The 26,402-nt window shown below is 53.2% G+C and overlaps 1 protein-coding gene across 1 annotated transcript in view; it reads right to left on the bottom strand.

The window, feature by feature from the left end:
• ATP8B3 (ATPase phospholipid transporting 8B3) overlaps positions 1-26,402 on the bottom strand; it is a 42,565-nt gene that overhangs the window by 4,947 nt on the left and 11,216 nt on the right. The window contains exons 9-25 of the mRNA XM_030540809.1: positions 24,767-24,849; positions 22,813-22,971; positions 20,448-20,536; positions 17,629-17,822; positions 16,116-16,334; positions 15,036-15,052; positions 14,057-14,061; positions 12,009-12,165; positions 9,568-9,759; positions 9,101-9,213; positions 7,729-7,893; positions 7,064-7,175; positions 6,605-6,680; positions 5,129-5,261; positions 3,710-3,974; positions 3,005-3,228; positions 1,711-1,794 (exon numbers count right to left, since the gene is read on the bottom strand). Of these exons, the coding sequence (XP_030396669.1) occupies positions 1,711-1,794; positions 3,005-3,228; positions 3,710-3,974; positions 5,129-5,261; positions 6,605-6,680; positions 7,064-7,175; positions 7,729-7,893; positions 9,101-9,213; positions 9,568-9,759; positions 12,009-12,165; positions 14,057-14,061; positions 15,036-15,052; positions 16,116-16,334; positions 17,629-17,822; positions 20,448-20,536; positions 22,813-22,971; positions 24,767-24,849 (2,287 nt within the window). The remainder of the gene's footprint in view (positions 1-1,710; positions 1,795-3,004; positions 3,229-3,709; positions 3,975-5,128; positions 5,262-6,604; positions 6,681-7,063; positions 7,176-7,728; positions 7,894-9,100; positions 9,214-9,567; positions 9,760-12,008; positions 12,166-14,056; positions 14,062-15,035; positions 15,053-16,115; positions 16,335-17,628; positions 17,823-20,447; positions 20,537-22,812; positions 22,972-24,766; positions 24,850-26,402) is intronic.

Genomic DNA, 26,402 nt, shown 5'->3' with positions numbered 1-26,402 from the left:
GGAGGAAAGAAAGATGGAGAGATCAAGCCAGAGATGCTGCAAGGGGCCGACTTCTCCTTGGAGGGTCCATAACCGGATTGATTGCATCCTCCTCAAAAGTGACCCACATAGGGGAAGATCAGGGTTTGTGCCCTGCTTTGCTTCTCTAAGAATGCCAGTCAGGAGACTTGAAAGTTGCTTTTCAAAACAAGGCAGGGAGTTTCTGCCTGGCTTTTTACTTTAGTAAATTTCTGCTTTCGCTGGAGGTCTCATAGGAAGACCCAGAAATGGGGATGGGGAGTTTTCTTGGCCCTTAACTGAAGGAGCAGGAGGTGCTGAATCTTTACCATAGAGCATTTTCCTCCCAACAGCTTGTTAGGTGTTTGAAGTTAAAGACAGTATCAACCAAAAGCAAAGTGTGTTAACCCACCCAGGTGCGATTTTCAGACTCCCACTGCCATCCATGAGTGGATTTAAGATGGCACCGAGGGCTTTTGTAAATCCCACCTTCTGACCACAATTCCCTTTCCTAATCCACTGGGGTTAGTTTCCTTGACTCTTGTCATGTTGTGCCCTGCTAGCTTCCCATGCAGCTGCAGAGCGTCTCAGGGAAAACAGGGGAGGCAACACCTGACATCAGAATATAGGGCTGGAATAATCTTTTGTGGGCCCCGGTGCCTGGTCTGAGGCCCCATCCTCCCTCCCCGCTTGCGCTCTGCCTGGAGGCCTCCTCCCTGCTTGGCCTCTTCCCCTGAGACCTCGCCTGTTGCTCACAAAAGGGGGACGGGGCAGAGAGGAGCAAATGTGGGGAGGGGCAGAGAAGAGTGAGAGGTGGGCAAGGCCTCGGGGGGGAAGAGGCCAAGCAGGGGCGGGGCCTTGGGGCAGAGCATGGGCGGGGCCTCGGGGGAAAGAGGCCAGTCAGGGGCGAGGCCTTGGAGCGGCTTGCGGGTGGAGCGGGGGGGTGGGGCCACAGTCTGGGCACCGGGGCCCCTGATGCGTGTAAACTTGGTACTGTCAGAACGTAAAAACAAGCAGGAAAAAAATTAGTGACAAAAAAATTAACAACAAAAATGTCAGTCTTTGTTTGTAAGCCAGCAAAGGGCACTAAGCCAGTATCAGCCATACCCTTTGCAGGTCACCTTTAGCATGGACTACTCCATCTGGGGTGGAAAGCAGTGTATACGTTTAAAACTAGAGTAACATTGCAACGGGTGTTTGCTATTTAAACCAGAGACAGTGAGGGTCACCCCTGCACCTTTTTGTGAGATACACACTGCGGAACTACCCCCGATTCCCAGGAACGGAGGGATTACGGGAGCTCGATGATTCCCCTGGTGTCCCTGGGATATCCTACGATCCCAATCCCAGAGTGCACTGCTGCTGGGAGCTGAGCTGGGCTCTCTGGGATATACATGCAAAGGCCGTTGAGGGTGGGTTGGCAGGGCAGAGTGCTAGCATGCAGAATGTGCAAGACTGTCGGTGTATTTAATGTGATTGAACACAGTCAAGTGTGGGCAGGCTGAGGGCCAGATCCCCACCCGATGTAAACCCGCAGAGTCCACTGAAGTCAGCCCCAGGGACTCTGATTTCCCGTGGCTGAGCAGCCAGCTCACAATCTGGCAAACACACATATTCAATCCAAAGAATAGGTGGACTGACCCAAGGCCTCCCACCCGACAGCCCAGCTGCAGGGCTGTCCCTGGCAGCATGCAGCAAAGTGGGAAACGCTACCTGTTCCATCAGTCCCATGCAGAGCACAGGGTAGGCGGTGTAGAACACGTTGTAGAGTGCGAGGAACCAGCCCTCGTACAAAGGCTAAAGGGGGAGAGACGGGAGAAAGCAATCAGAACCAACCCAGGAGAGCAGCAGAGCACAGGTGCTTTGAGCAGACAACGAAAGGGACATAAGCAAAGTCTCATGGGGCCTGCAGCCAGAGAGATCTAAAAAAGTCCAATCACTGCCGTCAGTACCAAGTCCCAGCAGACTCTGGATCAAACCCAAACTGCCTGCGAATCTGTCGCAGAATGGAGGTTCTGCACTAGCCTCCAACACATTAAAAAAATGGAGGATTAACTATGAAATCGACGAGACAGTAGGGACAGAGGCCCCAGGTTTGTATGATCTGAGATCGGTTTGCATTTACTTAATCCTGCTCCTAAAAGTTTAATTTTCAATTTGCCGCAGCATGTTGGATTCAAAGGCAGAAGTGGTCGGTAGAAGTTGTCACTGGGGGAGGCAGTGGGTTTCGCCTCTGGGAAGGCGTGAGATGTGATTTGGTTTTGTGGGATTAGCACTTTAGCTGGATCAGGGTTAAGAATGTTGGTACATAAATGGTCATCACTAGGTTTCAGAGATAACACACACACTTCTCAGAGCTATTGTTTTAGACTCCCTGCAGGCCTCACTGCATCAGCTGGCCCCTACTCCATGTTTGGGAGGTTTTCTTCATGACCTTAAGAGCTAGAAATTTAGCTTAAGGTATTCAAAGGGATTAGTGGTTTTGAGAGCCCAACATGAGACCCCTCAAAGGAGCCTGATTTCCAGAGAGCGGGTGCCCAGCACTTGCCCCTCTGCAGCTTTTCCAACCTGGGCACCCAAAGATTAAGAGTCACTTTTGCAAACTTCGGCCTGATTGTTTTCCAGTGGAAGCTGAGATTCCTAGTGGACAATTCTGTAGCAGATGCTGGATGCTGCATCAAACTCCAGGGCCACGCAGGGTCGTGGGCACAATCTGGCCTGGATTTCTGTGCGCACCTGGAATGGATTTCGGGGAGCTTTCACCCCGTGGGGATTTTTTACTGCTGAGCTGTTGCCCCCAGGTACCAGAAAGGGGCACATTACCAGGACAAAGGATACATGTCCACCCCCAGAAAGTGCTACTGGAGCCAGCCTCAGCCATGGCATGACATGCCACCCTTCTGTGAGGAGAGGGAAAGGGCTGGCTGGGGTGGCAAAGGGTAGGAGGGGGAGAGAGGGTGCATGATGCAACCGCACCCTCCAAGCACAGCCATGGCTGCAGCCTGACCTGGGCCGTGAAGCCGCTGTAGAAAGCGAACCAGATCTGCACCATCATGCCGGCGAAGGTCTTGTAGAAGAAGTAGCGGAGGAATTTGCAGATGCGCAGGTAGGACCAGCGGCCATGCACAAGCAGCAGCCGCTGCAGGTAGCGGAACTGGGCCAGGGCGTAGTCGCTGCACTGGACAGCCTGCATCCCCTCCTGCCCGCTAATTCCAACCCCAATGTCAGCCGCTAGAGAGAGAGAGAGAGGCAGGGCTGAAGGGCCACAGGGTAAACATTATAAACGTGTCCCCGGGCGGGGGAAATCAGCCCCGGTCCTGTGGGGTTGGTAGACTGCTCCGACTGACCTGCATCTGCCCTGAGACCTAGCCCCTGCGGGTGAGCTCTGGACCGATCAGCCACAAAAGGGGAATCCCAGGGCCACCATAGATTCATCCTGTGGCTGTAACATACCGGCAAAGTGGCTGGGCCACTAGAGGAGAACAGCCTACTACTGCTACCAGCTGACAGAGTCACTCCTCTCACTCGAGTGACAGTGGCCTGTGCTGGGGTGCAGAAGGCTACAGGGTGAAGCTCAGTTGATGATGCGTGGAAGAGGTTGCTATACAGGGAGCTGAAGAGGGGAGGAGCCTGCATGGAGGAGGTGTCCGTGCTGAGCTCGCAGGGCTCCATGAGCTCACACAATCCCCGACCCGCCAGCTTGAGGCCTCACTCTTGATCATGTTCACGTCGTTGGCTCCGTCCCCAATGGCCAGCGTGATGGCGCTCCGGTGTCTCTTCACCAGCTGCACTACCAGGGCTTTCTGCTTGGGGGTGACCCTGCAGCAGATCACGGCCTGGCAGCCGGTGGCCAGGTCTACAAAGGCCTTCTCCACCGAGCTGTCTGCCACCGGCTGTGTCTGAGCCTTGCAGCAGGCCAGCCGCGCCCAGAAACCTTCCTTCCTCTTCACCTTCTCCCCAGTGCCCAGGACTTTCTCCTGAGGACAGAGCAGAGACACATGAGATGGCATCAGACCAGCGGCTCCCCAGGGGCGAGGGGTGCTAGCCCTGTGCCCGAGCCACACCCCACTTGGCTGGTGGGGAAGGGGGAGGATGATTATGAGGTTCAGGCTAAGGACCGAGAGTTAGGACTCCTGGGTTCTGTTCTCAGTTGAGACACCTAGTCTTTCCACAACCCTGCCTTGGTTTCCCCTCTAAAACAGGGTAAGAATTGCCCACCGTAAAGCGGAAGGGCTAGATTTTCCAAAGTGGCCCCGTGATTTAGCAGCATGAGGCCCATCGACGTACACTGGGATCTGTGCTCCTAAACCCCTTGGGCACTTTGCAAATTCTTCCCCTCATTCACCAACCTTTTTGAGACCCTCGGACTGGAGGCACGATAGGAAGCTCAAAGTGTCCAATCCAGAAGCCACCGCCAGCATCTCCTTTAAATGTCCCTTCAAGACCCCCTCTCCCCTGCTGCCAAGGAGAAATCTGCCAGGGGCAGGTGGTTGGGGAGGCTTCTGGACACTTACTTTGTTTATCTAGTTTTTTAAATTGCTAGTGTCTATAAACATGAGTTAGATTGGCCTCCTCCTTCCCCAGCCCCACCCCTCCGCTCTTCTTAAAGCGTGAACTGCTCAGGGCAGGGCCAGGACCCACGTCTTCTTGTGTGTTCCGAGCATCACCAGCACAATGCTGAGCCTGATTGGAACCGCTTGGTGCTACTGTCATATAAATGTTCAGTAACTATAACTACATTCAGCTTCCTTCCATTCCCCCTGCGGTGCCCACTGGGGCCAGACCCATCTTCACTTCCAGCCCTGAATGCTTGGCTGGCATTGCTGTGCGTTGCTAAACAGCTGCCGTGCTGCGCCCAGAGCGGGCTGCCTTCCAGTGGCAGGCGGGGTGATCCTGGGATCATTTGGGAAGGGGAGGCTTTGTAGAAATGACGCAATACCATGCGTTCGCCATGGGCCCCACCCCAGAATCCACACCGGGCACTTGGGGTTGGGTTCCTGGGTTCTATCTCCCCCCGGCCTCACTTAGGCGGTTTTTACCCCGCTTTACTCTCTGCTGGACTCTAGTGAGATAACTACGGTCCATCTGGCACTGCGCGGTGAAGGGGAGGGTGCGGTGGAGCAGCACCTACCAGGATGTCCCCGGTGACGACTAAGGCCATCTTCCCCTGGTGCAAGACCCCCGAGTGCTGCTGGAACTGGCAGAGGCGTTCCCCGCTGCTGGCCAGGTTGTTGTTGCTCACCCAACAGGCTTCCAGCATCTCACTGGGCAAGAAAGGGGCAGGGAGGGGATGGAACGTGGGGCAAAGCCAAGGCGAGCCAGGGGCCATCCTAGGGAGATTGGGCAGCTCTGGGCATAGGCTGCAGAACCCTCTATGCCTACACCGGGGCTGGCGGTGAAACCCAAGCCTGCTGTGACTGTACCAGGGTAGCCAGGGTGGCCCGAGCTGCAGAGAGACCAGCCACCCCAGGTATTATCCAAGGACAGGATCATACTTGGCTGGCGAGCCCCTCCCACCACTGCAGCAATGCTGCTAGGCTTCGCATATGAGCGCCGGCGGAGCCAGCCGGGGTCCATCTCCCCAAGCTGGGAATTCACCTTCCCGCTCCAGGGTGGACATCGGCGTCTGAAGTGCTCCCCTGTGGGAAGGCAGGCAATGGGTATGATGCCCACAGCTCCAGAATCAGCCCCCTGGCTGGCAGGCAGCCCTGCCCCGAACAGGCCGTGCAGACTGAACTCCTAGTCCCAGGGAAGGGGCGGTTGGGTGTTATGTGGGCTCATGGGGTAGGAGCCATATGGCTGCTTTTCTTGCTCCTATTCTGCAGGGGAATAGTGGGCGTTAGTCTCCAGGGGGGCTACAGGTCAGGAGCCAGAGGCACTGGCAGAGCTGTGGAGTGGTGGGGAGCCAAGTGCTGGGAGAGCAGGGGCTGCAGCTCGGGAGTGAGAGGCACCACAAAGCTGAGAGTAGGGGGGACCCCAGGGCTGGGCTAGCAGGGTGCTGCAGGTCAGGAGTGAGAGGCATCGCAGAGCTGGGAGTGCGGGGGACCCCAGGGCTGGGCTAGCAGGGGGCTGCAGGTCAGGAGTGAGAGGCATCGCAGAGCTGGGAGTGTGGGGGACCCCAGGGCTGGGCTAGCAGGGGGCTGCAGGTCAGGAGTGAGAGGCATCGCAGAGCTGGGAGTGCAGGGGACCCCAGGGCTGGACTAGCAGGGGGCTGCAGGTCAGGAGTGAGAGGCATCGCAGAGCTGGGAGTGCAGGGGACCCCAGGGCTGGGCTAGCAGGGGGCTGCAGGTCAGGAGTGAGAGGCATCGCAGAGCTGGGAGTGCGGGGTACCCCAGGGCTGGGCTAGCAGGGCCCTGTGGGGTTTTGGCAGAGCTCTGGAGTTGGCAGGGAGCCCAGTGCTGGGCTAGCAGGGGACTTCGGGTCAGGACTGAGGGGCACTGGCAGAGCTGGACAGGTGCTGGGAGGGGCTCATGGCTGCAATAACAAGACAGAGGCTGCAGATGCACTAGCATGGCTCTGAGTGTGGCTCATACCCCCCAGTGAGCACTTCATCTCCCGCCTGCTGCTCTATCAGACAGGCGTTGGGAGGAGACGGGAACCCACTCACCAGATCTCCTTCTCCTCCAGGATCTGCATGTCGTCTGTGAGCAGCCGGCAAGCGAAGCCGATGTTCACCGCTGTCTCTGCAACGCACAAGTCACCAAACTGCTGCTACAACGGGGGTCCCCCGGCATCAGGGGAATATCCCAGCACTGCCCCCACTCACTCCTAGCACTAGCTATGGAGCTCCCAGCATGGCTGGGCAGCTCCCACTTGCATGGGCAGCAGGAGACAGGTTCTAGCCCTGCTCTTGCTGGGTGACCTTGGGCAGGTTGCGCCCTCTGCCTCAGTTTCCCCCTCTGTAAAATGAGAGAGACCCGTGGAAAGTGTTACATGTTATTGTCCCAGAAAGAGCCCAGCAACGCAGAAGAAATTCAGGGAAGTGGGGGCCCTTGCAGGGGAGGATCCTGCTCCAGGTAAGAACGGACGGTTCTAGTCTGGCTCTGAGGTTCCACGTGGATTGTACCTTGTTTATCTCCAGTCAGCACCCACACTTTAATGTTCCCCTTTTTTAGCAGCTGGATGGTCTCGGGGACCCCGTCTTGCAACTTATCCTCAATGGCCGTGGCTCCAAGGAGCTGGAGAAAGAGGGGCGTGGGAGGGTTTAATGATCAGTGCACGCAGGATGGAGCGAGGTGGGGCAGCATCCAGTGGTGGGGGTTGCTCCCTGGTCTACCCACCCACCCACAAATGATCTCTCCATCACAATTCTTCTTGCCGTGTCCTGCAGACTCCAGCCCAGGTGTGAAGTGACCAAAAGCCATTCCCAGATGATGGCTGTTTGGTGGCCCCTACGGGAAATGGGTTGGTGGATTCTCAGCCCAGACTCCAGTGGGGAGATGCCCACAACACAAAAACCATACATGACGACTGGCCTCACGGTGGGCAGAGGACCATGGAGACCAAGCAGCCCTCTCCCTCCTCCAGCTGGACCGTGCAGGTCAGCATCGAGCAGGGGAGGCCTTTCTCTCTAAGCCCTATGCTGGCAAACTGTGACACCATCAAGACCCATGGAGTCACACCAGGGATAAGACTCTGCAACAGCCACACCAAGCCAGCCCCGAATCCTGCCTCCTCCCACCTGTACCGGGCCCCTACTAAGTTCCCAGCCCTTGGAGAGCCTGATCCTACCTGGAGATCCTGCTCCATCTCCTCGTACACTTTGTCCAGCTCTTGGGCACGGTTCTGCAGCAAGACGCTGGCCTCATGGTGTTTCTTGCTCCACTCAGCGTAGTCCTTCTCCTTCACCTCCTTGCTGGCCAGGCACAAAGTCCTCAGGGTCTCCTCTGCAAAGCTCTGCAGAGAGGACGGACAGGGATACAGCCGGCAGGTCAGTGACACTGCAGCTAGGTCAGCGTTAACCTGGCGACGGCGGCCATCACATGGCTGCCACCATGCCACCACTGCCAGCTGCAGCGCAGAGACCTCTAGGAGGCTACTCATGTACAACAGGGAGCTCCAGAGTCCGTGCTGAAGGACCCTTCTGATCCCACCAGCATCCAGACATCCTGAGGCAGGTCCTGGAAAATCACCAGGGTGGCTCAAAAGTCATGAGATGTTTCTAACCAATAATAACTGGGGCCTTCTGGATTTGAGCCTTCAGGGCCCCATTTTCAAGCTTTTCTCTGCAACCATGAAGACGAGAAAAACATCTTCTTTTTTAAATGAACGCTGAGCTTCTCCAATGGTGGATTAGCCACTGGGCCAACAGGGCCCGTGACCAGGGGCCCTGTCCACTCGCGGGGCCCCGGAAGAATAGGCACTCCCGTGCCCTGATCTGCTCTGCCCGGCACTCCTGCAGGGAAGTGAGATCAGCATGCGGGGACTTGCCCCGCTCCACCCACCTGGCGCTCTTGCCAGGAACCAGGGGAAGCCCCTGTGCCCTGACCCTGCTCCCCAGCAGGAGTGCCAGCCGGGCAGAGCCAGGGAAGCCTCCGCGTGCCGGCCTCGCTCCCGGCAGGAGTGCTGGGTGGGGGCACAGGGCAAGCTCCCACGCCCGGACTCCATTTCCCCAGCACAAGCATGGGGCAGGGGGACTTGCAGGCAGAAGGGGTGGAGAGGAGCCCCACTTGCTCTGGCCGAGGGCCTCCCAAAAGCATAATCTACCTCTGAGTGTCTCAGCTAATCACATGACTCCAGGAGCCAGGAAAACATCAAATACAACAAGAGCTGACATAAAATCACAAGAGTTGCTGATGCTGCTGTCAGAGTCTCAGGGTAACTGCACCTGTCACCCCGGGATGAGGATGCACCAGGGGAGCCAGGATCCAGCCCTGGGGAAGCAGGAGCAAACTGGCAGAGGCTGCCAGGCCTAGATCGCACTGGCAGCTTTGGGGCCCTTGTACCGTGGAGGGTTGAGACTGAATCAAATCACGTGGACCTAGGGAGACAGCTGGAGTAAGAGGCAGACAGCGAGAGTGAGATCACATCCAGGACGCAGGGAAAACAAGGAGCACAAGCAGCCATAAGCCCCCACCCCTCCCAGAGCTGGTCCCGCACTCACATCCAGGGCCAGCTGGGTGAAAGCCGTGGCAGACCCATCTTCACGCAGCCTCTCTAGGATCACCATGTCCGCCCCCTTCGTGTAGAGCCGGATCTTCCCCTCGGGGTCCCTCACTGCGGGAAGGAGCCTGCTTAGCCACGGAGCACTCTGTGTCTCCCCTGACCCCACGGCCCCTCCCTGGCTGCCGAGGAAACTGTGGGGTGGAGGGCAACACCATGGGGGTTGGGGAGACCCCGCACCGTTAAGGCCCAGGTTTGCATAAAGGCACCAGAGGTGCCCAGCAAAGCTAAGGGAGACTCTCAGGGCTGGTTCTTGGTGTCCTGGCCATATCCCCTAGTGCGACCGCTGAAAAGCACCACTCCCATTCGGGGGTCTTCACGGGTGGGAGCGATGCTGCCCTCCAGCGGCTAGGCCTGCAGCGATCTGCAGTGACCAGCAAGTAACTATCCCCCTGCCGTCCGGCTCACCCAGGATGGACATCCTCTTGCGGACGCTGTTGAAGTCCAGCATGGCCAGCATGCCGTACGTCCGCTCCATGCCCAGCTCGCTGAGGGTGATGGTGTCCTGTGTCCGGGAGAGGAAGACGTACCCGAGGTTCCTGGCTGCCGTCACCAGGGCCTCTTCGTCTGGCGAAGCCGCCTGGTAAACCAGCTGGCCCGCTAAAGGAACAGGGCAAGAGACAGACAAGGGTCTTCCTGTTAGGCCTGAGCCGAGTCAGCAACCAGCAGGACGCTGGCTTTGCCTACAGGGCCATTTGCCTGCCCCGCTCAGGGCAAAGCAAAGTCTCTGCTCAGGGTTGTGGGGATTCACGGGGCCTCATGCCATGATGGTTCCCCAGAAGCCAGAGGATTCGCTCCCCCGATGCCTTTGTTCCCCGGCTCATTACTTTTAAATGAACACCCTGGTATGGAGCTAATCCCCTGCTTCATGTGGGCAGAAATGCAGCTCGTCACATGCGAGCACTCTGCTGCTTCCTGGTCAAAGCTCGCTCTTCCTGCTGCTCGGAGGAGCGCCCCCGCAGGCCCTTGGCCCAAGCTCTGTAAGGCTTTGGGCCACTGGAGCAGCTACATTGATGCTGGTGCACCTGTGCAACCCACTAGTATAGACGTGACCTGTCCCAGCACCGTCCCTACCTGTCACAAACAGATAGTGAAGGGTTAATATCTTTTTTACCTGTAAAGGGTTAAGAAGCTCAGTAAACCTGGCTGACACCTGACCAGAGGACCAATAGGGGGACAAGATACTTTCAAATCTTGGTGGAGGGAAGTCTTTGTTTGTGTTTGTTTTTTGTTCGTTGTTCGCTCTCAGGACTGAGAGAGATGGGACATCATTCCAGGCTCTCCCAATCTTTCTGAATCAGTCTTTCATGTTTCAAAATAGTAAGTAATAGCCAGGCAAGGCAGATTAGTCTTATGTTTGTTTTCTTAACTTGTAAATGTGTCTTTTTGCTGGAAGGATTTTTACCTCTGTTTGCTGTAACTTTGAATCTAAGGCTGGGGGGGGGGTCCCTCTAGTCTATATGAATCTGAGTACCCTGTAAAGCATTTTCCATCCTGATTTTACAGAGATAATTTTTACCTTTTCTTTCTTTAATTAAAAGCTTTCTTTTAAGAACCTGATTTATTTTTCCTTGTTTTAAAATCCAAGGGATTAAGTCTGAACTCACCAGCGATTGGAGGGGGAGGGGGGAAGGAGGGAGGATGGTTAATTCCTCCTTGTTTTAAGATCCAAGGAGTTTGGATCAGTGTGAAACCTCTCAAGGCAATCCAGGGAGGGGAAAGTCTGGGGGGAAGAGGAGGGGGATGGTTAATTTCTCCTTGTTTTAAGATCCAAGGAGTTCTGGATCTGTGTTCCCCAGGGAAGGTTTTGGGGGAACAGAAAGTGTGCCAGACTACTTCTGATTGGTGGCAGCGTACCAGACCTAAGCTAATAATTAAGCTTAGGAGTGTTCATGCAGGTCCCCACTTCTTGAACTCTAAAGTTCAAAGTGGGGAAAAAACCTTGACACTACCGTAGAAATGAACTGCCCCAGTGCCACCTCCTAGCATAGAGGTGACCTGCCCCAGCGCCACCCCCTAATGTTAATGTGCCTTGCACATCAAGATCAGGTTACCCCATTTCACACTGCCACCTTGTGATGCCCTGAGGGAAAAGGGAACAATCTTCCAGGTTCGGGCTTTCTTGACTTTTGCTAGAAAAAGGATTGGTTGTTTTCTTCCAAGCAGCAGGAGCCTCAGTCCAGAGCACAGTCCCATTTCGCGAGCCGAAGCGAACCACCTGCCCTCTATGCCTCTGGAGACACCCCTTGCCTTTGCACGCTCTTCCTGAACTGTGTGTGTTTTGGATCAGTGCACGGAAAGTATCAGCCCTAACTGAATCCAACCAGGGTGAGAATCCTCTGAGGGTTTCCCCTTTTGCTAGGTTTGGCATCAATTCCATATTTGGGGTGGGGCAGGGGGCGATGGGTGACTGCAGTGATCAGAGGAACATGGGCAAAGCCCACCCAAGGGCGGGTTCCCAGCTGGCAAGGGGTGGGTTCTCAGTGTCCCTCCCCCACTTTTCAGCAGCATTCCCCCTCTGATCTGCTCTGGGGAATCTCTTATCCCGAAGGAGGCACTAAGCCCTCAGCTGGGGCCAAGCACTGCTGGACCTGGGGCCATGCCCCCAATGACCCCTTTCCACCCCACACAGAGCTCTGGTGCAGGACGGGAATGGGTCTAAGGTGAAGGTCCTTCAGCCAGCCAGGCTCATCTTTAAATGCACCGGCCTCTGGCTTCAGACATGGCTGCCGAAAGCAGCAAAGTCCGAGAAGATGGACAGGCCGCGTCAGAGCCTGGGGCCCCGTGAGAATTCCACGGCGCTCCCCAGCCAGCAAGGCGGCGGAGTGTCATTTTCAGACCCAACTCACTGTCTTTCTCCTCCACCATGACGGTGTGGCAGAGGGCCAGCAGCCTCAGGAACTCCCTCACCACCGGATCGTCGTTCTGCAGGACGGTCTCCAGGAGTGCGGGGTCGTGAAACTCGGCCGTCCTGTCCACATAGGGGTTCCAGCTCATGCTGGCTTTCTGCAAGAGGAGTGGGCCAAGACGTTCACAGGAGCAAGGAGCAAAATCAAAGAGCCAGGCAGACCCGGCTCAGCACTATGGGGACCACCTTTCTCCAGAAGGAGAAATCAAAGGGCCTGTCTACACTGGGCACTGGGGCGGGGGATTCCCAACCCAAGGAGACATACTTGTGCTAGACCGGATGGAACTAAGGTGTTAAAACTGGAGCATAGCTTTGGCAGTGTGAGTAGCGGGACGGGTTAGCCAGGCTGAGCGCCAGCCTGTGGTCTCAGACGGATGTACTCAGGGCAAACGAGTCCCTGCTCTGGTTTCAGCACCTTGGCTCAATCAGAGCTAACACAGGTACGTCTCCTTGAGCGGGAAATCACCCCCACTCCAAGTGCAGATGGACCCTAAGCTGGTTCCATCTCCCTTAGCAACCTGTCTCCTACCATCCATTTCCCCTCTAATGGGCAAACAGGCCAGTGTCTCACCCTTTATACTAAGGACCTGTTTATAACACATTAATACATGATTACGAGATGGTTTTAATAACTGGCTAATCAAGCGTTCTAGCACCCAACCGATCAATAGTTGGCTTATAACTGTGGCTTATAACCATTTTATAATCCATCCTACTCATGCTTGTTACATGGAACACGCCTGTGACACCTATTAATCATTATTTACCCTTTATAAACCATTAATAAATGGAACCTCACTGTGAAGTGTGATGCTGGCTAGCACAACATTGTTATTAGAAGGTATTTACAAGCCATTCTCTGTTGCCTTGCACCTGCTGGCATCATTCACCCCTGTGCAGAACAGGTGTAAAAATACCGCCATTCTGAGCTGGTACAATTTGAGGGGCATTTGCACAGCTGTAAATGACTGTACCAGGTGCAGGGGAATGGGGAATCAGGCCCCAAATCTGCTACACGTTTCCTAGCCCTCTGCACCCCAGGAATACAGACCAGTCCAAAACCACCATCAGCCCACCTGATGGACCAGGTGTTTGGAGACAGTTATTTCCTGCACCGATCAACATGGGGCTAGCAGTATCCTCAGAGATAACCCCTGAGATCGGCAGGCCCAGTTTCCTCCCGTTCCCTGGAAGCTGACAATGGCTCGCTGTCACTGTGTTAAACACTGGGCCGGGGAACAGCAAGCACAAGGAGGAGTGTACGGCTCTGCTATGCAGGGGATTCTCGGCTCTGCCACGTATAACCACTATAACTACACATCGGATAGTTACGCACCGAAGGTTTGTTTTCACCATTTGCAGATCCTGTTGGAAAAAAAAATCAATTAATAAAAGACTGGCACTGAACGCTTCATAGTGGGCACTCAGGCCGAGATGGTCAAAAGTGACATGTGATTTTGGGAACCCAGCTGAAAACACTTTGATCTGACTGTCAAAAAACGGAGTACGCTCACCCTCTGGAAATCAGGCCCTTTTAGGCATCTCAAGTTGGGTGCCCAAAAATCACTAGTCACTTCTGCAAATCTTTCCTTAACTCATTAGAGAACAATTTTCTCCAGCACTGGCCACCTGCCCTCCCATTTCTCCCACTTTCATCACTGCCTTGCGGGAGTCTTGATCTCTCCTGGTTTCTCACTGCCAAGCCCCTCATTAATCTCCTTCTCAGATACCCGTCTAAAAGATCCAAAGAACGACCAGTCCCTAAGCTCCGTCCACTAGCTGTAGGGTTTCAAGATGACTTTGCAAAAGGAAAAATCTGTGGTCTTTGTCCTGTTATTCGCTTCTTTATGAAGAAGTCCTGACAGGCTTGGATTTTTTTTAATTGGATCGAAAATAAGGGGCGTTTTGTTTGGTTGGTTGAAGTTTTTTGTTTGGTTTGGGTTCTTTGCATATTTTTAGCATTAGAAATTCAGATCTCACCTGACCTACTTTCCCTGGGAAACTCTATCGATGACCAGAGAATTGAAAGGGTTATGACACCAGATACCAAGGAAGAGAAATTAGATTTACTTCTGATAAGAAAGTGGTTTTTATTCACACTCCTTAAAGTTCCTTGGGGCTTTCCCCCTGTCTGGTTTTGTCAATGAACCTTTAACACAAATGTACAATAGGCAGTCAGGAGAAAAGCTCTCTGTGTTAAAGATTCAATACTCCCTGCCCTGCAAGTCTCATCAGTTCAGAGCTGAGCCTGAGAAAGCTCTCAAAACCACGAAAGACTCCCAACTAATCATCCAGCAATACAAGGGGAGACAAGACCTGAAAATCCTGATATTTCTAAGGGTAAAAACAACCATAAAAATAACTTTAAAAAAGAAAATTGGGGCCTTCTTCATCATAAAAGAACAACCCCTTTTCTTTCCCTCCTTTGAGGTCACATTTAAGGAGAGCTCTTGAAGTAAAGCAGGGGAAGGCACATGAATGCATTCTGGAGCGTCACAGGAGAGCTGCAGCAGCTGGCAGGAATTTACGAACAAGCAATCATTTCTGTGCTGAACTCCCCTCAGCACTCCAGCTGGGAGGGACACAACATTGACCGAAAAGGTCTTTTCAACAAAATGGAAATTTTCTGGTACAAATTTCTGTTTCTGTTGAAATTGGGGGGTGAGGAGGTGTCAAAAACCTGAAAACCAGTTTTCAAAACCCAGAACTGAAAAATTCAGGGTTTGCAGGGTTTCAATGACCCCACCCTCAAAAAAATTCTGTGACAAAATTCATTTCCTCTCAAAATGTTTTGTGGGAAATAAGATACATTTCCAGCTCTACTCGGTTCCCTATGGGTCTACCCCCTTTTCAATAAGCACCTTTGCCTACCAACTTGCCCGCAGCCTGCCCTCAATCACCCAGGTCACACGTCATGTCTCAGTTCATCTAGTGTCACCAGGCCAGCCAAAGGCTGCGGTGCCAGAACGGAGAGCTCCATACTGGCTGCTTTCCGGATAGGTTGGACAGGAAGTTCAGATCTGAAACAACCCCTGCTCCCCTCTCTCTGAGGGAGGTGCTGAGGTGGATCCTAAGAGGAGCTTTGGGGCTTGGGCCCTCTCTCAGACATTCCCCAGCCTCTCTCTTTAGGGGATTATAAAGAATGCTCATTATTTATAAGACATAACAATAATTTGTACTGTGGTAGCACCCAAAGGCCCTCGCCATGGCTCAGGGTCCCATTGTGCCAGGAACGAGACAGAACAAAAAGCCAGTCTCTGCGCCAAAGACCTTACAATCCAAGTGAGAGACAAGTAGGGCGACCATATTTTCCAAAGGGAAAATAGGACAGCGCATGGGGCTAGCCAGAGCGCCCGCACCTCCATGCGGGGCTGACCCGAGTTGCTCACCCAAGTCACCCTTCACCCCCGTGTGAGGCTGGCCCAAGCCCTGACCCTCCCTTTCCCACGCAGGGCGGGCGTTGCTGCTCTCCTGAGCCCTGCCTCCCCACCATGAGGGGCCGGCACTGCCACTCCCTCCCCCGGCACGTTCTGATGCACCCCGCTTTTTTGACAAAAGTGCCTTTGTCCCGTAGTTGGCAAGAGCAAACAGGAGAAATGCCCACTTTTGCCAAAAAAGTCAGGACAGCCAAGACAGGGCTTAAAAAAGGGTCTGTCCTGGCCAACCCGGAACATATGGTCACCCTAAGCGATGAGTGCACCACGCAGCTAGGAAGAGCACAAGCGAACAATGGGACAACACTGACCAGCATGAAAAGCAGCAGTCCCAGCAAACCAGCTGCCCAACGGCATCTGACATAACTGCATGCTGAAGTTCTACTTGAAGACCTCAATGCACCTTACTAATATTAATGAACTGGATTAAATGATTTGCTATGGATTGTGCAGGTCTGTAGCAAAGGAAGGGACCTCAGGAGGTCATCTAGTCCAACCCCCTGCTCAAAGCAGGACCAATCCCCAGCAGAACAAGAAATAGAACCCAGGTGTCCTGCACCTCGCAACTCTTCAACGTCAGCCTCCCCCAAGAACCCATAGAAACCTGCTTCCACTCAGAGGTACCATAGATGATCCCGTTGATGCAACATTTCTTGAAGGTCATAATATTCTGCGTTAAGGTACCCGTCTTGTCTGAGAAGATGTACTCAATCTGGCCAAGCTGGTCATTGAGGCTGGTGCTTCTGGCTTTTGCTGGCATGTCCTTTGCAGGGTAATACATCTCCAGGTCCCAGTCAATAAAATAGCTGTTCACCATGTAGACAAATTCAAACCTAGGAGACCCAGGGGAAGGAGACACAAAACAGGCACAATAGTTATTTTAGCCACAGAGTGAGGGACGTTTGGGACTCTGACATCTCCCCCTTTCTCTTTGTCTTACAACTCGGATCCTGCTAAAATCCAAAACAATGTAGATCACTTAGGGTCAGAATTTCATGAGAGCTCAGCATTCTGGGTCAGGAGCAGGTTGAGTGCGAAGCTCTTTTGAAAATCTGCCCCTAATGGAAGGTGCCGAGTGCTAGAACATCAGTCCCTCAGCACCTTTGAAAAGCTGGCCCTTAATGACAAACCTCAAACTTCTGAAGGTTCAGGTAAGGACCCAAAATTCAGGAAGCTATTTCTGATGAATCGGACCTCTGATGTCTTCCCAGCTGAGCTGAGAATCTCAAGTTATTGGGTGAGCAAGAGATTTCCAGTCATTTCTGCCTCTGGTCAGGACGGAAACAGAGATGTCCCAAAGATCTTCATCGCTCCTGCTTCCCAGGGAAGTGAATGTGCAAAGTAATGGGCAGAGGAGAATGTTAAACTCTTCCAGACTCAGCGAAGGCTCAGGTCAGGTTTAGAGGAGGAGGGAGAGTCTGCTCTCTCCTGTTCCTAGCCCTAACCAGCTATCACATTCTATCCTTTCCACTCTTCAATCTAACATCCTGTTACCATACTGATGAGCACCGAGGGAGACCCAGGCAAAGGTGTGGGAGCCAGAAGCGCTAATCCTGACTTGGTGCCTCAGGCAAGTCACGTCTCACCTGTGTGCCTCAGTTTCCCCACTCTGTAAAGTGGGGTTAAGAACACTGACCTCACTGCGGCAGGAAAGGATTCAGTATCTAACTTCTGTAAAGTGCTTTGAACAGCCACAATGCTGCGCATTAACTGTATTCAGGCTCACACTTGTGTCCTCATTGGGATCATTTAGTGACCAAATATTATCTTTATCATCAAGCTATTGCCACCAGCCTAGCTGTACCTCCAGACCACAACAGCCTCCTGTGCGGTTCTCTAGTGACTTTCATCTGAGGATCCCAAAGCACTTTACTAACGTTAATGAATTTGAGCATCACAGCCCGTCCTCTGAGCTAGGTCAATATTACCCCCTTCCATGGATAGGCAAATAGAAGAAGTGACTTGCTGAAGGTCACGACAGAGTAAAAAACAGAACCCAGGCATGCTGACCCACAGTCCCATGTTCCCTGCTGCCCCGAATGGCAGGCTTACCCAGAAGGGCAAAAGGGTAAAGTAAAAGACAGCAATTATTTATAAGCAGCACAGAATCCACTCTGAGGAGCTTACGTTATGTACATGGACATCGGGATGATGATGCTCAGAAGGATCATGAAGCCCCAGAAGGTGAAAAAGGCCTGCTCGGCAGGGCTTGTGCCGACATACAAAGAGGAGAGGTAGCTGTGTTCCACTTGGAACTTCACGGCCCAGAATCCGGCGGCAAAGGCGAGACAGAATGATGTAATGACCAGCATCACGAAGATCTGGGGGCAGGGGAAGAAATCCACATCTCAAGGCACCGTGCAGGATTCCACCAGGCTTTTGTCCAAGGGGGTTCCTGGGCCAAGCAGCACCGCCCAGGCGTCCAGAGAGGCAGAAGTGAGGGTCTGTCTGCATTAGCCATTTCAGTAGCAGTGTAGCTACACTGGTGTTCTCCCCGTGCAGATAATGGCTGCACGGGTGTGAAGCAGGGTAGTTACAAGGGTGCAGACAGGCCCTTCTTCGGTATAACCTATGGTGTGAATTTAAACCACTAGAGTAATCCCTAGATCCTCAGCTAGTGTGTCCTGTTCATATGCCCTGGTCACACATGGCCAGATTCGATGTCAGGAAGGAATTTCCCCCCCCAGGTGGTCAGCTTAGGAGATTTTCACCTTCCTCTGCAGCTGGGAGTGTGGATCACCTTTTGGGATCATCTGGGCATCTGTCACCTCATCAATTCCCTGCGATTGCAGGGCCTTGGGCATGGGTGGCACCTTGGTCTCTCCTGTTCTCGCCATGTGACACATTTGAGTCTCCTGAGGACTGACATGCCTTAGTCTAATAAAGTCTTTGGGCTCAGTGAATGGGTTTCCGGGTGAAAATTAACTACGCAGGGAGCCCTGACTAGAAGATGGATGAAACCATGAATCCTGGTATAACCTTTGTGTGGACTTTCTTATTCTGGGCCTTTTTTCAGGTTACTGTGTGTCACTTGGGAAGGGGTTTAGAACTAAACCCAAAAGAGCCACTCTTCTACTGGAACAAGAGTGTCCACACGACGGAGGTTTATACCAGTATAACTAGATCTGGATAACTGGTAAAACGTTCCCATGTGGACAAGACCTTCGACACAGAGCCCAAGTTCTCAAGCTCTGCCCTGGTGGGGGGCCATATTTTACTTAGATGGGAGGCTCTTTGGGGAAGAGACTGTGTCATTTTGTTCTGTGTCTGTGCAGCACCTAGCACACTGGGGTTCTGGTTCATGAATGGGCTCCTCGGTGCCACTGGAATACAAACTAATAATAAAATAATAATAATTACAGATAACACAGTCAATAATAATAATATAGATACATCTCATGGGCACCTTCCTTCCTGGTGGTTATGGCTTAGACCCACCCCTGCCCATCTCTAGTCACATAATATCCCCGCAGCAGGTGCAGCCAGTGCTTATATGGCAAAGCACCGGTAAGAAAGTATTTAATGCCCCTTTCATTTCTCTCCATGCACCTGGCAAGCGGGAGGAGGAGCTAGTGCCACGTGATCATCCACAGACCACACCCCCCAGGGCCACAGAGCATCATGTGGGAGCCACCGATAAAGGATGGAAGAACAGAGCCAATGAGGCAGCGTACTTAGAACAGGTAACTGAGAGTGCTGCCTTTAAATAGACACTTCAAGGCAGACGGGGATTGTCTTGTGGTTAGGACGATGGCTCTGGGGAGCTGGGTTTTGTCCTGTCTCCCCTTCCCCCACCCAAAAAAAAACCCTTGGGGACAAGTCACTTCCTCGCTCTCCAAGCCTAATTCGTTCCTGTTTCCGATGTACAATGGTGATGAACACCAAGATGGTATTATAAATAGCCGTGGACTGTGTTGTCTCCGAGATAGACACAATACAAAGCCCCGGGGGTAGCTGGTATCTAACCAGACATCCACGAGGAATATTTGTTGTTCCTAGTGTTGATGGAAATAGGCCTGATGGGGCATTTGGTTGGAAAGTTACAAACACCTGAAAGCAGGAGCTTAGAAAGCCTCAACTAGCTCATTTGTAGCTATCAACATAGCATCATGGTCCTACCACCACGTTCACCCATCTGCTTGCTGAGCCCTCTGCAAACATATGTGGCCGCGGTTCTTCAAGACAGCAGGACAAGAATTAGCCATTAAATTAGAATCTACAGACAGAGGACCTTTCAGTGGCTTTGAAAACGGAACATGACAATGTGCTCTCCAAGCCAGATCCTCAGCTGGTGTACACTGACACAGCTCTACAGGGAAGCTACGGTCAATGTCCATCAGCTGAGAATCTGGCCCCTTTGACTTCAATGGAGTGAAGTCGACCTGGTCTTGTTATTTGATGTAAACTGCAGTGCTGGGGAAAGGGGTTGGTCTCTTTGCTTTCACAGTGGGTGGGCAGAGCCCACCAGGACAAGGACAGGTCTGGCCGCTCAGGGGAGGGGCCATGGGGAAAGTGCCATTTTGACAGCTGCTGAGAACGAAAAGCCATGCAAGTGTCCCAGCTGCACTAACTGCTGTGTCAGAGGCAACATCTTTAGAGGAGAGGGGAGTTCTGCCTCTGTCTTTGGTCCCTCTGCTGAAGCTGCCAGCAAGCAAAGTAACGCCAGTTGCGATGCTGCCTTGAGAGACACTGACATCCAGCCACTATGAACCAGACTGAGAAGCACCCAACTCATCTCCCCCAGCAGCTTTCAGATGGCAATGACTGACCTAGGTCTGAACTGCCCCCCACCTCAACTCACCAGATAAAACGCTCCCAACACTAGTCCCACACCTGCCTTCCACTCCATGCTGACCCAGAGACAGAGCTACACCTCTGGGGAGTGAGCGGTCCTGCAGCGCCAGCTCAGCTGGCCAGCCCATTTCTTGTGGAAGAGATGCACTTACTAAGATCACCAGTCTGTCCATCAAGCGGTCTAGCTTAGTTTTCTTCATCTTGATCTTCCCGCAGTTTTTCATAATTTTGGAATCCAACCCTGGACAAGACACATTTTAGAAAGGAAAATAAAAAAACACCTGGCCCTGGCAATTGTTTGGCACGCTGGCTGCATCACACCCACTTTGCTTTCCAGACTGGGGAGAAAAGTCTCACACATGCACCATGATGTAGGTGTCATCACATTGTGATAGGAACTCATTCTAGGGAAGCCTGTTCCACCATCCCACAGCGTGGTCTACTGATTAGACCAGGGGCCTCCCAGGTTCCATTCCAAGCTCTGCCACTGACCTACTGTGTGATCTTGAGCAATTCAATTCACCTTTGTGGCTCGGTTTCCCCATCTATAAACTGGGTATAATTATGTGTAGCCCTTTGTACAGGCATTGGAGAGCTCCAGTGCAGGAACTCTAGAAATGTTACTTGCACGTGAATGGCCGACCTTTGCGATTCAAGGGCTGCGGAGGCAACTTGTCAGGAGCATACATGCAATTTATTCCTTCATTGCTGCCAGAATGGTGCAAAGGGGCCTCCATGTAAATAAGACTCTGGCCCAAGGTATCAATGGCATTTCTAGTATGCCCATCCCAATTGTATTGCTTAGATAAACAGAAACCGCTTGCTGTCCGATGTCGCCAGCACTAGAGACACCTGCCAGTGATCAGAACTGTTCTCACCCTGAAGCTGGCAAAGAGCTACAGAGTTGGAAACCACAGGCCACATGGAGCCTTCAAATCCCACCTTGGGTATCTTGACATCAGGGGACAGTGGCAGGATCATTAACAAGACCAGGTGTCGCCTCGTCCTCTGCCCTTACGGTAGGGATTTAATGAGCTCTCCAAAAGGCTGAAGAACCTTTGCAGAGTCAGGTCAGAGGGACCGTTCTGTCCTCTAGTCCGATCTCCTTTATAACACAGGCCATAGAATTCCGATCTGTAATTTCTGCACCAAGTCCATATCTTGTGGTTGAGCTACAGCATATTTTTGGAAAGATGCTCAGTCTTGCTTTAAAGACTTTGTCATGGAGACTCCAGTGCATCCCATGGTAAGCAGTCCCAATGGTTAACTACACTCACATAAAAATGTGCCTCATTTCTAGCCCGAATTGATTTCACACCAGCTACCAGCCACTGGATCTTGTTATGCCTTTGTCTGCTAGACAAAAGCAGCTCTCTACTGTCAGAAATCTTCTCTTGTAGGTACCTATAGACCAGGATCAAGTCACCTCTTAGGACAAACAGACTGAGTTTCCTAAGTCCTTCACTGTAAGGGAAAATCTGAAGGGAGCCTGAGAATGTGAATCTAAACAGTGAATCTGCAGGTGTTTCTTTGCGTGACCAACCGTGCTACTCAAATGAGTCAGAACAGCACCTGCAGTTGCTCTCGTTATGAGAACTATCCACCGCCCCGCTGCAGAGCAGAAGCTAGGCATCGGGAAGGAATATCCAACAGACCTGGATACTATCGTGCAATGTCTAGCAACTCCTATGCATGTGTGGACGTCATACACGGGGTGACCTGTGAACTGGGCTGCGATAGTGCTGACACCGTGCGAAAAGGAAGTTTTACTGATGGGTTAAACACAGAGGCTATGGCTGTACCTGGGGCTGACCATTGTTTCAGCAAGTCCGGCATCCCTCCCCTCCTGCCAGCAGCGGCCTATTCTTGAGGCTTCACAGGAAGGCAACTCATCCCCCAACACCATGATGCACCTGGCCAATTACACCGAATGCACATGGGAGAGAATCAGACCTCCCACCGCGGCCATCCAGTGAGAAGCTTGGCCTACCCTTTGGCTGGTGGCCTGCTTCCCACTGGGCCAGCCTCCGTACTCAGGTATACGGACCAGCTTCCGCAGGGATGAGATACAGCAGGTGAAGGCTGGCTGAGGGGCATGGCTCTGCCCCACACTGCTCGCCAGCAGCAGCCCCACATGTCCATTCAGCCCACCAGGCCAGATCCTCCTCTGGCATAAATCAGCCTAGCTCCCATCAACTTCAAGGGAGCTCTGCTGAATTGATTTCAGTGGCGCTATGGTTGATTGTCCCCAACTCTTTGTCTTTAGCTCAGTGGTTTGAGCATTGGCCTGCTAAACTCAGAGTTATGAGTTCAATCCTTGAGGGGGCCACTTGGGACTCTGAGGCAAAAATCAGTATTTGGTCCTGCTAGTGAAGGCAGAGGGGCTGGACTTGATGACCTTTCGAGGTCCCTTCCAGTTCCAGGAGATAGGTGTATCTCCAATTATTATTATTTTCATCCCTGCCTCCTCCTGGGGCTGGGCAGTGCGGGGGGGCCACATATGCCGCTGGCACTCACCCGCGTAGATAACGAGGCCGTAGCAGGTCTCAGTGTTGCGTATCCTGCAGCCTCGCAGCAAGATCTTCTCAGTATCCAGCGAGTACTTCTCACCCCTCCACTCCAGCGTGCCGATGAAGCTGTGCATGCGGCTGTTGGGCTCCTCGCAGGTCACTTTCCCTGGGATGCCAACAGCAAGGAGGGTCTGAATCACTCCTTGGCTTTCTGGGGAGCCACTAAAGAGAGGGGTCCCTCCTCCCACCCCTCACCCCCTTCTGCCTGATTGGGGGAGATGACAGCTTCTGTGGAAGAAACTCAGACCAGGGAGAGACGGGGCTTGTCCAGGGTTCGTAGGGAATCGCAGGAGGCCACAGTGACCTGAGAGAGATATGCCAAGGGATGGCGGGTCGGGGGATGGACTGGGATGGCGGGAGGATGAGCGAGCCCAGTGACCTCCCTGGGAAGCAATGAAGGAGGGCCTTAGGGTCAAACATTAACCCCTTCATCCTCAGAGCCCCAGCTTCGGGGTAGTTCAGCATCACCCTCCGTATTGTATGGCTGAAGAAAGAACAGCCAGGAGCTGGAGACACAGCTGAGGACAATCCTTGGGAACACAGACCTAGGTCCTGAGGGGAGGAAGGGAAATGGCGGGAGGGCCAGGGGTTGGTTGTTTTTATCTCAATATACAATAGATCAGTCCGATTCTGATCTCAGCTACACTGGTGTAAATTCACCCCAGGGCTAAGGCCCTGGCAGAATGGTCCTAAGGGCAGAATGCTGAAGGCGGCCACAACCTCCCCTTCCATCTATCTGGCCTGGAATGTGCCTGGTCCCCTTCGCCGCAGCCTCTGAAAGCAACTCTGCTGGGAAGGGGCCTGCAGGCCGCTTTGGGGAGCTCAAGGTAGGCAAAGCTGACTGCAGCGGGGTGGTCATCCCGCTCTGGCCCTGGAGGGGTGAAAGCAGCCCTGGAGAGGGCTGCAGCTGGGAAAAGGGAGGCTGATGGGAAAGCAGACACAGCTGTGGCCAGCTTAATCGGGGCCCAGCTGGCCCTTATGAGAGGGCTGGGGGCCAGAAGCTTGGCCAGACACTCTCTCTGGCTCTAGAGAGAGAAGGACCCGGCTGCCTGGGAAGCTGAGAAGGGTATTTAGAGTGGAGCAGTGCTGGGGAAGTGCAGAGGGGGCTGGGGAGCTCCAGCCTAGCAAAGCCCCAGGCTGCAGGCGAGTTAAGGGCCTATGAAAGGGTCCTGGGGCTGCAGAGGGGCAGCCCAGAGACAAGTAGAGGCGGCTGGTACAACCCCCATTGCTGATGATGAGTGGTTTACAAACTGCAGTCTGCCCCAGGGAGCAGGGGCTTGATGGTGACTGGCAGTAGCCACTGAGGCAAGGTGGGGATAGAGGGCTGGGGGATCTCCTGGGTGGGGAGCCCCACATTGTGGGTTACTGTTAGGAGGCAGAACCCTGACGTAAAGGGCACCAGGGTCCGGGAGGGACACGGGGGCCAGCGGTAGGTGAGACACCGGCCTACAGAGGGTGCTCCAGGCTGGAAAAAGCTAATTCCCAGGATGACCAGCAGGAGGTGCCGCACCGGTGAGTCGTCGTCCCGTCACACTGACTGGAAAGGGGTGGTGGCAAACACGGATGAGGGATGCACTCTTTACCCATTGCAGCCTCCCGTGCTGGAATCCCCTGAGGCCAAGCCGTGACACTGTCTTGTTCCACCAGCCCCCACCCCCGGCACAAAGAGATGTGAATCTGGCCTCCTGCAGCACGATGAGCAAGAGCACTGACACCAGCCTCCCAAGAGGGCTCTGCATCAGTCACATGTCTGGGCTTTCGCCCTCTGCACCAGGGAAGACTCGCGTGCCGGGGAGTGTTTCGTTTTAGCAGGGTAATTAAATAAATATCCCTGTTGCTCCGGGTTTCTCCTGGAGCCGGCGAGGCGAACGAAATGCACCTTGTCCTTGCCGGGCACTCACCGTCAAAGGCAGCCATGCTCGCCTCGCTCACCAGCTCCTGGTGCGTGGCCAGAAGGGCCTGTCTGAACTTCAGGTTGGTTTCCCTGAAAACAAGAACGGGTCTGAAAACAATCTGAAGGAAAAGCCACAAAGCGGAAGAGGTGGTAGTCGCTCCCCTAGTGCAGCGGCTCTCGATCTTTCCAGATTACTGTACCCCCAAGATTCACTTCATTTAAAAACAACTTGCTTACAAAACCAGACATAAATGTTCCAAAGCTCACAGCACGCTAGGACTGAGAAATCACTCACGTCCTCATTTCTACCTGAGAATTATAAAATCAATCACTTGGAATAGGAATGTTGTACTTGCATTCCAGTGGATAGTACATAGAGCAGTAGAAACAAGCCATTGCCTGTATGAAGTTTTAATTTGTACCGACTTTGCTAGCACTTTTTATGTAGCTGTTGTAAAATTAGGCAAATATCTGGATGAGTTGATGTACCCCCTGGAAGAGCTCTGCCTACCCCTACCCACACCCCTGATTGAGAACCACTGACCTGTTGTCCCCAAGGGTTGGAGAAACGTGGAGTGAGAGGCGTACTATTAATTATTACCATTTATATACATTACGGTAGCACCGAGCAGCCCCGGTTGAGTTCAGGGTCCCATTGGGCTGGGTGTTGCTTATACACGGAGTAAGAGACAGTCCCTGCCCTGAAGAACTTACACTCAAAATACACCAGACAGACAGAGAGGGGGAGAACAAGGATCATTATCCCCATTTTATATATGGGGAACTGAGGCCCAGTGAGGTGACATGGTTTGCCCAAGGTCAGGCAGGGAGTCTGGGCAGAGCAGGAGATTTCACCCAACTCTGCAGAGTCCCAGGCCAGTGCCTTAACCACCAGTGGAACCTCTTTTGACCCCTGTAATTATTAGGGTTATTCTGTACCCCAAACCCCTAGATCCTAGGAGCATGCCAGGTGCATGCACCTCAGAGGCAAGGCCTGCAGATGCTTCAGCAGCGAGGCCTTGTGGGCGCTAGCCCCAGTGGGTCCCAGTAACTGCTCAGACACAGGGCTGAAGGGCAGGTTGTCACTGGGGCTGGCAGGAAGGGGGAGGTTGCAGATACCCTTGGTACAGAAGCTTACACGGTTACAGTCACATTGAGCAACAGCAGTTCCCGTTCGGGCCCTAGACAGTCCCATCGAGGGTCAGGGCTGGTCAGCCCTGGGGCCCAGGGCACTGCTCCAGTCCAGTCTCTATTCCTGCAAACAGGCATTTGCAGGTTTCCAAGCCAAGCTCAGTCAGTGTCTCTCGTTGGGGCTGCTCTGCTCTGGCTCCCTGCCAGCTGTTGCTGCTCCCATACAAGTCCCACACAGGCCTGCACCCACCTGTGACATCCAGCAGTCACAGCCAGTTCCTCATAGAACCACAGGACTGGAAGGGACCTCGAGAGGTCATCTAGTCCAGTCCCTTGCACTCAAGGCAGGACTTACTATTATCTAGACCATCCCTGACACGTGTTTGTCCAACCTGCTCTTAAAAATCCACAATGATGGAGATTCCACAACCTCCCTAGGCAATTTATTCCAGTGCTTCACCACCCTGACAGTAAGGAAGTTTTTCCTAATGTCCAACCTAAACTTCCCTTGC

The sequence above is a fragment of the Gopherus evgoodei genome, chromosome 22, assembly GCF_007399415.2.
Source record: "Gopherus evgoodei ecotype Sinaloan lineage chromosome 22, rGopEvg1_v1.p, whole genome shotgun sequence".
In the NCBI taxonomy this organism is placed as follows: domain Eukaryota; kingdom Metazoa; phylum Chordata; order Testudines; family Testudinidae; genus Gopherus; species Gopherus evgoodei.
This window is presented reverse-complemented; position numbering and strand designations above follow the sequence as displayed.